At 26.1% G+C, this 14,551-nt stretch overlaps 1 protein-coding gene across 6 annotated transcripts in view; it reads right to left on the reverse strand.

Annotated features, from left to right (window-relative positions):
- Positions 1 to 1,743: 1,743 nt before the first annotated feature.
- Positions 1,744 to 14,551, reverse strand: part of LOC126903673 (uncharacterized) — a 54,244-nt gene continuing 41,436 nt past the window's right edge. The window contains exons 5-9 of one of the 6 annotated variants that reach the window (XM_050682039.1): positions 14,114 to 14,209; positions 6,054 to 6,116; positions 3,808 to 3,891; positions 3,362 to 3,654; positions 1,744 to 2,207 (exon numbers count right to left, since the gene is read on the reverse strand). In XM_050682039.1, coding sequence (XP_050537996.1) covers positions 2,150 to 2,207; positions 3,362 to 3,654; positions 3,808 to 3,891; positions 6,054 to 6,116; positions 14,114 to 14,209 — 594 coding nt within the window. In that variant the 3' untranslated portion in view covers positions 1,744 to 2,149. Of the gene's footprint in view, positions 2,214 to 3,361; positions 3,655 to 3,807; positions 3,892 to 6,053; positions 6,117 to 14,113; positions 14,210 to 14,551 lie in introns of all 6 variants that reach the window. The other 5 variants (XM_050682041.1, XM_050682042.1, XM_050682040.1 and 2 more) reach the window with 5 other exon arrangements.

Consider the following 14,551-nt stretch of genomic DNA (forward strand, 5'->3'; position numbering starts at 1 on the left):
ATAAAAATTGACAATATATTCTGTGCATATATATACTTTCTATTTTGTAGAAAATATTTTACATAAAGTATTATTGTTCAAAAAAATTAATGATGTTATCAATTATTTAAGACATTCAGATGTTTAAAAGTAGATACGGTCTTACTTGGCCGCTCAGTGATAAAACTTCTGCTCGGGTAACGAGAGACATTGGTTTCGATTCCCCCTGATCTTCTAGCTTACTTTTTCCAGAGTTGATACGTTTTTTAATAGTATTAACATATTAATATATATTTAAAACCAAAAATTTCAAAATTTACATTGGTCTTATGGAACGTTTTAAAAAACGTTTCGCTTTTTACAGCCCATTGAGGACAATTGCGACCTCCTTTAAAAGAAAGTCTCTTTATCATATTTACTCCGGGATAGGAGGTTAGTCTATCGCCAGAAAGAAGGATGGCAACTCCAATCACTACACTGATGACTCTTTCAACAAACTGAGCCGCCTGTGACCGAGTCTCGACCCTACACACTATGCATCAAGCACTGTTGCGTTACCGATTTGGGCACTCCGTCTCTGTTACTAATTATAAGTTTAAAAATAATTTTCCTAGCTACTTATCTTCTATACATAAACGACACCTAAAGTGAAATAAAAAATTAATTTTTGTGTAGAAAATCACCGTTTTTTGTATTGTAATCTTCTATTAAAATTTTTGAAGTGAAACTTCTTTCAGATGATCCAAAAAAAAAAGATTATTGCGCATCACATTTCACCGTCACGTTCGACTGTAACCATTTCGCCGTCAAAAACGGATTCTATTGTTTTATTAGGAATACAGTCAACATTTTTTTGTTTTATGAACGTTTAAGTTCAATAAACATGTACATTTGATAAACATGAGTATTAGATGCACGTTCCACGATTGTTTGAAATTTTTACAAAAAAAACTTATTATTTTCGATTTTTTAAAAATGAGACATCTGATAAATAAAAAATCTATTTTAATTGAAGATTGTTAATCGTAATTTATGATTAAAACAAGGAAAACATTCTGATGTCTTTTTCTCTATAAGTAATAGGTCTTTAAAACCAATAATCGCAAAAATTCTGTAAATATTGGTTACTAATTTTCATTTTGCTATAACTCTTTCAAAATTACACTGATTCTAATGAGATTGAAATTGATAATATTTGAAACAATAATCTTATTTTTGTCATATTTATATTGTGAAAGGCTCATAGAAAATCAGAGTATTAAATAGGTTTCTTGTATACCATGTTCCCGTAGGATAGTGTTATAATTATTTAGCAAAAGCGTACAGGCTAAACTATTACAGAAATTTCCATAACACATCGTGAAATGAATCAAATAATTTAACAAAAATATTTGAGTGAAATTTTAAATAATAGCATTTGTAAAATAACAAATATACAAATTATTGTGAAATTTAACAAATACGTATCGAAGCGTTTTATAATTGGCGATGTTAATCATTATCAAATATCACAAGATAATATCTGAAATTATGAGACAAGGATAGATTCTACACTTGTCCGCAGTATGTCTTGACCCCATAACGCTATTTTATATTTACAAAATATAAGACTAAAACGCAAAATGTCAATATAAAAATGAAAAATAAGCACAAACTCTTAAAGTTTGAGAATACAGATTGTACAGTAAGTATAAACACTTAAAATTGGATATACAGAATGTAGGGAAATACAGATTATGGAGTAATACACAAATACAATTTACAAAGAATCTTTATTTCGGGTGTCCCAAATTATATCCTGGTTATACATCTAATCATAATAAAACAAAAGTCATAAAAATAATATGTACAACAAAATTTATTTGTAAAATATAAATGTACAGTAAATATTATTAAAAGTAAGAATATTTTTTTAATTAAATATATAACTATTTCATAAATGTCTTACTTTTACATAATATACCTCCTACGCGCTGAAGCGAAACTTGTTAATAGTTTTCAAACAAGTTATCACTAGGTGTACATCAATATACAAGTTTAAACAATGTATCTATGCCTCATTAAGATATTATACAAAGGGCGCATTCATAAAAAGTATTGAAATGTACACATTATAAATGAGTGACAAATGGTTTTGGATAGTTTTGGGTAATTATCAGAGCTTCTACATTCAAATCATATGTTCGGTTGTTATTGACTGGATTTGATGAATCTGAAAAAGTATAAAACTAAACCTAAAATAAATTAATGATATTTCATAAGTTTTAATAATTTATTTTTTTAAATAACATTTTAATCCAAATATAGAGTGCACTGAAATAACTGCAAAACTGTATTCTCAATTACTTAGTTAAAAATATTTAAATAACCAGAAAAAATACACCCCTGTATCCTTCAAGGTTTTTAATTCTTACGTGACAATTAAATAGGGGCACATGATCATTGAAGTCATGAATTTGTTGTAGATATGTATTTATAGTTTCATTCCAAGTACCCTCAATGATTTCTTAATCTTAGTGGTAGAGTAAAAAGCTGTACGTTCACTTGGAGCGTTTTTACAATCCATTATCACCCAAAATAAAAAAAATTCTTTACAAAAAATTCAGAGACGTATTGAAGAGGAAAGAGATATTTTTAAGCCGATATTCATAAAATATGACTAGGGAACTTTTTTTTTTTGGTTATCATTTTGCTTTATAGCACAAAAAAATTTCTCTAGAATGCTTATCACAGTAAAAAGGATTAAATTGCTCCCCTTTAAAATGAGTACTAAATACGCCCCGGAAAGACTCCTCATTTTTATTATAATTTTTTACTGCCAATACAAAATAATTGTTAAGTAAGCTATGTCATGGTAAAAAAAAAAGCAAATGAATGAGTTAACAACTTGCTGAACCTATTTCGGAATAATTACACATTACAAAAATAATATGAAAATATTACCATCCTCAAACTAAAAAAATTGAAAGTATTATATATCCGCAAGATATTTCTGACAAACCCTGTATAAATTTAGACTTTATCAATATTTTAACTAAATAGCTTCAAAAACACTAATTTTAATTATTTATACCATTAATTTACTAGTTATGATTAATAATTTAACTGTAAATAATCCATGAAAATGTATTTCATTCATGAATGAAATATATAATTTTACTTTAATTAAAATATTCAATATTATTTTTTTCAATAAAATAAAACGATTATCACATAATTTAAATAGATTAAATATTTTTTCATTAAAAAATTAGATGAATTTATATTATTTAAATGTTTTGATTTTGCTTAAAAAAACAAAAGTATTCCTAGAGAATCAGCATGGAATTTAAAAAATACGTATAAATGTGATTATTCGCTGTAGCCAAATTAATATACGCACATGTTACATTTTGTTGACATGTGGTTACCTGTTGTATTAGATATGTCTGATGGGGTTGACACGCCCTGTTTCCAATTAGCGTGCAATAAGTCACTAGATTTTAAATTAGTGGCATCTAGGTCAGGAAACTGTACGTGTTTTTTAGATCCCCTACGTGAACCAATACTTGATGAACCAATTACCGTGCCCGTTGTTTTTGTAGGGCTTTGTGTTGGAGATGGCATTGTAATCGGCCGTTTAGAACTAAGACAACTTGTAGCCGTCGGCTGACAGGTGTACCGCACTGACGATATCTGAAATTTATGTAAATTTTATGTAAGACACGTCAATGAAATTAACACAAAAATTTCAAAGGAATTCTATTTATTTAGTTGTTACAAATAAAACTTTATTAGTTTGCTGTAGTTCAAAAATAAATTACCATTACTCGGTATTTGAAAACTTACCTTCAGGGTTTGTTCGAAATTTGCAGTACCCCTTCCAGCCGTTAGTTCTTGAAATTGTGATATCACACAGAGAACGGAGTGTACCTATGAAAAACAATAATTAATAGTAATTATTATTATAAATATCATAACATTTTAACCATTTTTTAAATTAAAAAAACGCTATAACCAACTAATTCTAGTGCTTTAATTAAATAAATTGAATACATATTCACTAATTACTGTGAATGTTATCTAAGGTTTTTATTTTAATGTTAAAATTGATTTTGGAACAATGTCATTTTTTTTAGGAAATTTGTTATTTCTTCGAAAAATTCATTATTACTTTATATAAAATTAACTCACAAAATATTCAATAATGTTTAAATATTTGAATAATTATAATATTCAAGTCTCAAAATTTGTACAAATTATTTTCCCAAAGTGCAAGCTTTGATTAGCTTTTTAGCTAGAACCTGTAGCTATAATAACATCTGTTGTTGTTATGATGATTCCTATTAAATATGTAGTGTCACATGGTCCGTTTCTATTGTTCGCATTATCTGAAGTAGTAGTTCGCCTGTTCACATAACATACTATTGTATACTGAATTTATTTAGTAGGCTCCTATTGATAACCGAATGCCTTGGTTATGAATGCAGTCTTAATAAAATAATTAGTTTTGGTTTAGTTGCATTACATTCAGTCGGTCGTTAGTTAATCGATAAGCGAATTTTTATACTTTAATAAAAGTTCATTTTTCTACGGTACTAGTGAGGTGGTATATTGACTTAATAATATTCATCCTTGTACGCCATTCTGATTTTAATTTATGGTATTGAGTGACCATTAGAATTTGTCAACAAAGGTTCAAAAAACATGAGTATCCGAGAATACATATAGTATTGGTAAACTGTTGTTAGGTATTTTTCACGATATAGTTAAAAAATTACTTCATGTGTTTTCTTGTGAATATGATTCATTTGAATTTTCATAGCAGAAAATTTTAAATCGTTTTATAGAATCAATTTTTTATGTTATTCAAAGCATTTTAGAGTATGTTAGTAGTTGTGTTAATATTACTTTAAATACTTTGTTTCTAGTTTACTTATCTAATACTTTGGATTTTACCCACTCAATTTTTCTTTTCAGAATTTTTTTATTCCTATTCTCTTTTAGATTTCAGTTTTGTTTTTTTTTTTTTAATGAAACAAGATGTGAGTTTTAATAGAGATTTTTGTGTTTCGACGAAATTTTTACTTTTAAGAATGCTCTTATTTCGAATTATTTCGTTATTTTTAATAGGAAAACAAATATGAGCGTTATAAAAATGTAAAAATACAATTAATTTTTTCAAGATTATTTTAAATAATTAGAAATTAATCAATTACAAAATGAAACATAAATCAATATTATTCAAATATATTAAACTTTGAAGGATAAAAAAAAGTTATTCCCCAAGTAGAAATTTCACCCTATGCCTGTTAGGAGAAAAGCAATCAACGATTGTAATTGTGTTTATTCAATCGATCTGATATTGAACTCGAACTAAAATTAATAATAACAACATTATATCTCGTACTGTCAACGACTTAAAATATACACATTTTATACTATAAACTTTCACATGCTTTTAGCTGTATTTTAAAATAATATTGAACTAGGAATGTTAATTACGCAATATAAAAATTTATTGATACTATTTTACTAAATAGCAATAAATTTAAAGAGAAAATTAGACCAATGTTTGTAAATCTGTAAACAGATTTACATGAATTAAAAAAAAAAACAAAATAAATTTCACCCATCCATAAACACCTAAAATATATATCAAATTAAAATTAAATTTAATGAGATTTGCAATCATAAACATTTTTTGTATATCATTTACATCACTGAGATGCCAAATAGCTGAGTTAAAATAAATAAGTTTATGCAATATGAAGAGAGCACGAAAAAAAAATCGTTTCTTTTATTTTAATCAAAGATAAAATCATGAACAATATTTACGATTTTACCTTTGTTTTTTATGTTTTTAAACATTTTGAACTTCAATTTTTTCAATAATATTTTCAAAATAGCTATGACTAATTAAATGAATGTGTTCTATCAATTTCATTTTATTAGGTTAAATGAACCATAAAAAATAAAATAAATAATAAAAATAACGTCATACGTTAAAAAAGTTTTATTATCATTTGAAAAATGAACTCAATGGAACTAAAAGTAACCAATAGCCAATAAACATTTCAATAAAAAATACTTACGTTTAATGTTAATAGGAAAAAGTCAGTCGTGTATAAAATTGCAGTAAGTGGAGTGAACTCGACCTGAAATAATTGTTAATGTGTAAAAAATTTAGTTCACAAAGCTGAACATAAATATATGTACTATAAAGAATATAATTATGATTATACTATTTATTCATAATTGTCAATTAAAAGCATTACCGACTTATGAAGGGTCATGTGAGGTAAATGTAAACAATCGAGGTAATTGAAATGCATTTTTTTAGATATATAAATTAGAACTTTGTAATCTAAAATAAAACCAGCTAAACATTCTAAGAAAAAAATATATTTTTGTTTTAATATCCACCCTATTACTTTTAAATAATTCTTAAAGTGTTTGGATATAAAGTATAAGAAAAGTATAATGTCAAAAAAATTGTATTATGTACCAAACTGATATCATAAAAATGCTTTGAATTTAAATATATATTTTTTTCATGTAATAGTTATCATGATTACCGTATAATAAATAATAAAATTATAGCAATAAAACAGTCCAAAATCGCAGTACGGCATTCGAGATTACTATAAAATAAGAGATGGGTACTATCAACTTTATAAAATAAAAACTTTACTTTTTTTTAATGCATCAGCACAGTAGAGCAATAATTACTGAGTAGAGTAGAACAATATGAGACATAATAGTGGAGTTAGCTAGTCAATTAGCTGTGCTATGCTTCGTAACAGTTACAATTCTTATTTCGGTGTTCAAATTATTTCTACCTAACTGTAATTTATTTTAAGAGCTTAGACAAAGACAACAAAAAGGTAAGTCAATTTGATTAACTCCTGTTATAGATCTTAATTACTAGAAGAGTATTGATCGTTTTTAAATAATAAGGTGGTCATAAGTAGTTGAAGTCATTAATATAAGTAATTAATTTGTCATGTAAAAATACGCGGTCTACACATATTTTAAAGGTCCTACGAGCGAGGCCTCTGTGTTGTTGCCGGCGCCACTCAAGGAAGAAGTCCCTAAACAAAAGGCTGTGTTAGCGCACATGCTACTCGAGGTTACTTAACACACATGAAATCAAATTCTTACAATTCAACATACGAATCAAATAATCCCAATAATAAGGTATCATTTTAATACCTTATTATTTTTAAACCCTCGAACCGCGACCCCAAAGAAATAATTAACAACTAATTGTATGTAGTAATTTACTCGTGCTCTACCATATTTACCCCTTTCACATAAGCCCATTATTTTTATAGTTTAACATTACAGTAATAACAAACTTTTGAACTTGCATTTATTCTATATTTTAATTATATTTTGAATTACTACAATTTACAAGTACCCCATTCATTTACATTTATTCCACTTCTGAGTAGGACGTTATATGACTAAAATTTTTTATTTAAATAATCACCTAAATAAAAAATGATTCGGATAATTTTTCGTATTTAATTGAGTACATTATTATTTTAATAATAATGTTTGCGAATTATTCAAGTAAATTTATTCAATTATAATTGTTAAAAGTCTATGCAAATAACATTTTATTTTAACAAAAATTTATTTAGTTTTATAGTGTTTTAGTTGTACCGTATAGAAGAGTTTTCTAGAACTAAAGTTAAGATTTTTTATTACATTGTTGTATAAACATTCATATGTTTTCTAAAAAAAATTGTTTTTGTAAGTTTCATCAGTATCATATTTGAATCGACCAATGACACAAGTCACTAATTTTTTAAATGTTATGATAATACACATAATCACGTAAAAATGAAATTTATCAGACTTGTACTTAATACAAATATTAGCTAAAATAAATTTTCTCAAAATTAAGTCATCTTAAAAACTATTCAAATCACTAACTTGCGCAGTCTTAGCCTTTAAATATATTAATAATGATTCGATGACTTGTACATGTTGAATTTGATTACTTATATAATATTTTATTGAAATGGCCGATTCAATTGTTTTTTGTATTTGTAGTCTGACTGACCAACACCTCGTGCCATATGGCGCGGTACAATGTCCAGTAAGTGTCGCACGGCTCGCCACAAATGACACGTTGTCTCTTTTTTCGTCGTCAAAAAGCAACGTCAAAGATCTGGAGCCACCGGCACTAGACGTGTCGTGCGACCGCACTCGACGAATCTATCCGCACCGTCGCCATCGACACTGCTGAATTTTGGACGTCCGGACACCACGTCACCGACGCCAGTGAAAGTGCCGCAATATTACACGGAGTTTATTAATTATGTTCGTCTTTTGGGCTTATTTTTGAAAATAACCTGTTAATCTGCTCATGAATAATAAACGGCCCCTAACGGGTCTGTACCATCAAAACCCCAGTGTCGACTACATTATTGCGACGTAAGTCGTGTCAATAAATGCTCAGACTTGGTGGTTAGTCCATCGGCAGAGAGAGAGATGGCAAGACCAGTCACTAAACTGATGACTCGTTCAACAAACGGAGCCGCCCGTGACCGAGTCTCGAACTCGAGATAGTGCAGATAGAGATGAGATAGACAAACCGACTGTCCTTTCTACATTTTATATTGATATTATTCATTTTTCAATAGTAAATTATAGGACTAAGAAAGCCAGCAAAGCTTATGTTGGGTCTGCATAATCATTTTACGATCATCTGGATGTGAAATAATCAGACTTTGTGAGTTGGTAGCTTTCGATAACACATTAATTCAGCTGGAAGAAAATTATTAACATTGTGACCTCAGAGCATATCGCCTTCAATTATAGTTCATTCGACTAATTTATTGTTATTACAATATACAATATAGGGTGTTGAGTAAGTAAGAAAAAGGGTATCTATTGTTCTCATTGTCTGTCAACCAGTTTCCTGAATTTTTGAACACTCTGTATATCAACAAATTAAAAAGATTACCAAATAAACATTTTACTATTTTTATATTACTCTAGTATTAACTATTAAATACTACACTAATATTATATAAATATATAAGTATTGAAGTTGAAATATTAGCAGTTTAATTTTAACATATATTTTATTTAATTCAGAGTAATTAACACAGTAAGTACTATCGTTATTTTTTTTATAAGTATAATTATCATTATGTGTGCACCCCAAACTGGATATAAATCGACTGTATTTTAAATAACGTTGGTTATACAAAAATGAAAAATAGAAAATAAAGAAACAGAGGGATTACTATATCTCTCTCTTATCCTCTTTATCTAATGGATGTCTATGATCATAAGCTTAAAACGGTTTAACTAATGAATAATAATGCTAGATTGGTTGGGTTAGACGCTAGATCATTAACAGATTTACTAAAAGTTTGTGATAAATTATGCATAAAAATGATTTTAAATGAAAACCTACAGTTGTTCAAATAGGACTTAAGTTTAAAGATGTCCGTTTATTTAATCAGACTGATTACCAGTAAATTAATTAAAGTTTATTGATTAGAAGTGTGTTGGTGATGAAAGGAAAATTTTGCACATCAATCAATATCTTCTGTCATAAGTGAATTCATAGTAACTTTTATTGTAAAACTACTATGACATAATATCTAATCAAATTAAATAATTGCTGTAAAACATCATTTCAACATTAAGGTCAAGAAAAATGTGAACAAAAACCGAACCAGTAACAATATTTCAGGTAAACACACCATTACAGATCGATCACATGTATACTGTGTGTGTGCAAATGGTACATACTCTCATAATTTATGTTCAACTTTACCCTATTACTAGGTTATACGACGTCAAAGTTGTATATGGTATGATTATTTTAAAAATTTCCCTTAACATTAAAAAGTTAATTGGCATTCCCATGTATATTTTGTAAAGTGGCCCTTTAAACCGTCAAAACTTATAAGTCGTAATACTATTTTTTTTGCTTCAAGGTCTCGGCTGTAATGTTTTATTGGAGTTACAACAAAATGTCGCGGGGAAACTAATTAAATTCATACACATCACTACCTGCAACACAATATGTTTACCATTGAGTTATATATAAGAGGGTATTAATGTAATTTTGAACAAATTTAGAGGTGTCCTAAAATTTAATTAATTTTGAAACCAAATTTAATAAATTTTATATAAAAACCTGATTCCACCAAAAATTGTATAACTGAAACACAAGTTTAGGCTACAATTAACATAGAGTATAATATTTAAAACAATATTGGCAAGTAATATTTTCAAAAAAATTAAACTGCAGAAATTTTAATTTTAGTATACGAGTACAATCAAATATATTTTCAAATAATGTTTTTATACAATTAGTGCAATTTTAATGGAGTCATTAGTACAATTGTCTTTATACAACCGACAGCCAATATTTTGTTTTAATTTTTTTGTATCACTTACATGGAAAACTTTTATTTATTTAGTAAACTACTGGAAACGTCCTAAAAAATTACGTGCAATGGTATTTCAATATTTATGATTAGTTATAGCTGAATGTTAGCCGTTAACGATGACGTCACCCTTTTATTATGACAATTTCATGTTAAAATAAGTTGGTTTTTTTTTTTTTTGTGAACTGCCAAGAAATTCTGAGTTTATATTTGCTTACAATAATTTTAACGTAACAATTATTATTGTCATGATTAATTTTATTTAATAATAAGATTGTAATATTTTTAACACGATATTTTGATATACAAGTATACCATTTAATTAATAACGTCATTTAAAAATTGTTTCGACTGATGCAGTTAAATTTTGGTTTTATATTTTCAAGATGTATTTTTCACTTTTTGAAATTGCTGATGAATTTTTATGAAAATTTATGTCATCCATAAGTGATCCAATATTTGAGGTATTTGTGTAGGTTTAAAAAATACTTCTTATATCAAACCTTTATAATTAGAAACTCAAATCGAAATAACAAAATATAAATCGCATGTTATCATTCAACAAAAACATACAGCAAAGTATTCAAAACTGTGATTGAACACAAAAATTACTTTTTTACGAGTTATTCTATGTTTAATTAAAAAAAATCCTCAAGATGACTACAATATAGAAATATACCATAACTTATTTATTCAATCTCTACCATTACTGATATTTAACAATTTATTATTGCAAATTTAAAACATTAGAAAATATATATTATAAAAGTCCCTTTTAGTTTGGTTTATTTGCAAAAGGAAATCAAAATATACTAGAAATTAAATGACTAAATGATTTAAATTTTTCACATAAATAATAGAAATAAATTGATAAAAATTATGGATTTGGTAAAATTTGTTTGATATTATAAAATTTAATTAAATTAATGGAATATTGTACGTTTTTTATTAAATGTTTAGCTATACATCAATTTTATCTAATTATTTCAGAATGCAATAACCATAATCATAATGCGCTTCATGCACGAATAAAATACATTACTTTATAATTTACAACAATAGCATGTTTTTCTATGTTAAAAATATTTAATTTTGTAAAAATTGATGTGATGTTTCCAGATAACCTAATTTTTTAATAAAATAAAAAAAACTATTTGAAGTGCAATCATTTTTTGTATGAGATGTTTCGAATAGCTATAATATTGCACATAAATAAGAAACTTTAAAACCGACGTCCAAAGTTAGTGCATAAGTTAAAATTATTGGTTCTATCTTAAAATAAGAAGCTAGAATTTTATGAATAAATATCGATTTTATGTACACTAAATAAAATTGCATGGTCTGGTGCGTTTAAACATGTTTATTGATTTAATAATTATGAAATTAATACGTCAGAAATAGGTATACAAAAAATATTGAAGAATTTTGGTTTAGTTCGACTTTTTAAAGTAATCCTTAAACTATAAGTGGTATAGAACTTTTTTTTACTAAGGAATAACTTTTTCTACCTAAACTTTTAAACTACTTTGTGGTGCAATTATAAATCAATAGAAATTCAATATGAAATGACAAAAGCGCAGGAATAACTCCAAAAAAAGTTTTTAGACTTGAAAAAACAACATCTTCTGCGCATCGAAACTCAAAGGAAGGCACTATTAGTGTTATTGGGAACAAAGATGAGTCCTGAATAAAGCAAATATGTCTAGGAGAATTGTAATTTCAAACGTGATCGGCATGCAAAACCAAAATGAAAAAATTTGAGGCGCAACATGGAGATAAACGCCTAAAAGTTTTATATCGTGGCTTTTGAATAATACTCTAAAGAAAAAAAAAATCAAAACTAATTAGACAGTTTAATGTCAATTATGTACCATAGATAATAATCATTGTTCTTAACAATCGCTTTCTCATTGTAACGGAAAACATTTTTCCTAGTGATTTGCTAATTACAAAAGTTGCAAGTACTGTATTTACGTTTTAGTTATCGAGCAATCAATTTTAATTGTTCGATATCTTAAAAAAAATTAAAGCAAAATTAAACCGTTTATTGATAAGAATAGTAACAAAAATAAAATAAAAACAAATGTTTACTTGATGTTTTATATAAGGACATTTAATACAAAATTATCGTATAAATTTTCCAATTGTTAGTTAAAAGAGAATGTAGTTATGTATTTTAATTTTAATAATTTTAGAAACACTATTAATAATTAAATCAATATATAAATATATTATTGGGAAAATTTAATGTTTAAACACATATTTAATCTCACCACGAATGACTGTATCCTTTATAAATTAGTCTGCATAAACTAATTAAATAAATGTTAAAAAATCAATTTGTTGTTTAAGAAAAATCTTTTTGCTAAAACAATTACCTAACATTTAGAAACTTATCCATGTTACAAAGATAGTTATAAAGATTGAAGTACAGTAAAGCTCATCATAAATTCTCAATTTAAGTCACAAATAGAATTAGTTGTTCAGAACAGTACTTTAATAATAATAAGGCACATAATGATTTATTTTATTTTTAAACTTAGTTTTATTGGACAATGCTGTTGATAATATAATTTTGAATGTTTGTTTTAACTAAATTAAACACGATTCTTCTGTATATTTCTGATGAATTCTTCAAAATCTCAAGAGGAAATACTTTTTAGGTAATGACGTTTTTTAAATTTTGCAAAAAAAGATCAACATCATTGTATGATGTAAAGTATCAGATATACATTTTTGAACACAATACCTATGTGCTGTTATTTTGCATACTCAAAGCGCCTTTTAGTAATTATCTAATATTACCATGTCTGAAAAATCATGTTAAACTTGAGTTTTGTCAAATAAATAACAAAAAATATATATAAATAAGTTAAAATTGTGATGTCCTATAATGATTTTTTATGGCCATAAATGTTTAGATATAGATATTTGTATGTATCTTTTAGTTTAAATCTACTGATATTTAATTTAATATTCATACAAAAAGCATGGACATTGCAATTTAATTTCATTTATTTGTAGATATCCAAAGAATATTGACGCTTTTGTATAACTTATTCGCAACTAAAAATGAATAAAACGTATAATTTGTAGTTTTTATATATTTTTTGTAATTTTACTTAATTAACACCGTTATTTACTTAGTCTTTAAAATTTATTATACTTGAATAAAAAAAAAACGTTTAAAATACAACCACTATACTCCTTTAAATAGTAGTATTATAATAATAAATATATATGAATTATATAAATAGTAGCACGTTTATCTATGTACAGAAGATTTTTAGTTCGAAATTAAACTTTTTAAAAAATGTAAAAACTTGATTGATATAATTTAGTAATACTTGACAGTTTCTGAAAAAAACTTGAAGCATTATCTTAGTTTTTACTTAGTGCAATGTTGAATCTTACTTACATGTATAACAAAATCTCATATATTTTCGTGTGCGGTTATTTTAGTGGAAAATAGATACAACCAATTTATTAAATTTGTAATGGATTGTTTATGTGAGTGCACGTAACATACATTTACCAAGAAAGTAAAATATATGTGTTTAATCAAGTTTATAATGTGACATTTCATTAAATATTTGATCTTACCATCGCATAAGTTTTCTTTAAAGAATTATTTGTAAAATTATGTTAGTACATTCAAACAAATAAAAGGAAAAGATAAATCTTATAGACTACAATTATTTTTGTTAGTTAAATTTAAATTGTATACATACTGTATCCAATCTGAACAAATAAACAGAATACGCGATGTCCATTGCAGTCGCTGTGATCATAGCAAAAATCCAAGGTAAAAATAAAACTTTGATGTCCTGAAAAATTAGAAAAATTAATTATATTTTTAATTTTACAGAAAACAACAATTACAAAGAACTTATAAATATATTTAACAATGCTAAACAACAATCTTATTAATATTTATATTATTCAATAAAAAAAAAATGTTTTTTTATTATTTTTTTTTTATAATTTATTGTATGTTTAAATGACACGAAAATATCAATAACAACAATATTTAGCAGTAACAAAAGGCTGTGTAAAAGTTATATAATATTTTTAAAAGTAAAATAAATTACAAATTATGTTAATTATTTTTATTTCATGTTTACTCTTTTTAAAAACATCAAGGTAGAATTTTTTATCAATATATTTAT

The sequence above is a fragment of the Daktulosphaira vitifoliae genome, unplaced genomic scaffold (genome assembly GCF_025091365.1).
Source record: "Daktulosphaira vitifoliae isolate Bord-2020 unplaced genomic scaffold, ASM2509136v1 Scaffold_4, whole genome shotgun sequence".
NCBI lineage: Eukaryota > Metazoa > Arthropoda > Insecta > Hemiptera > Phylloxeridae > Daktulosphaira > Daktulosphaira vitifoliae.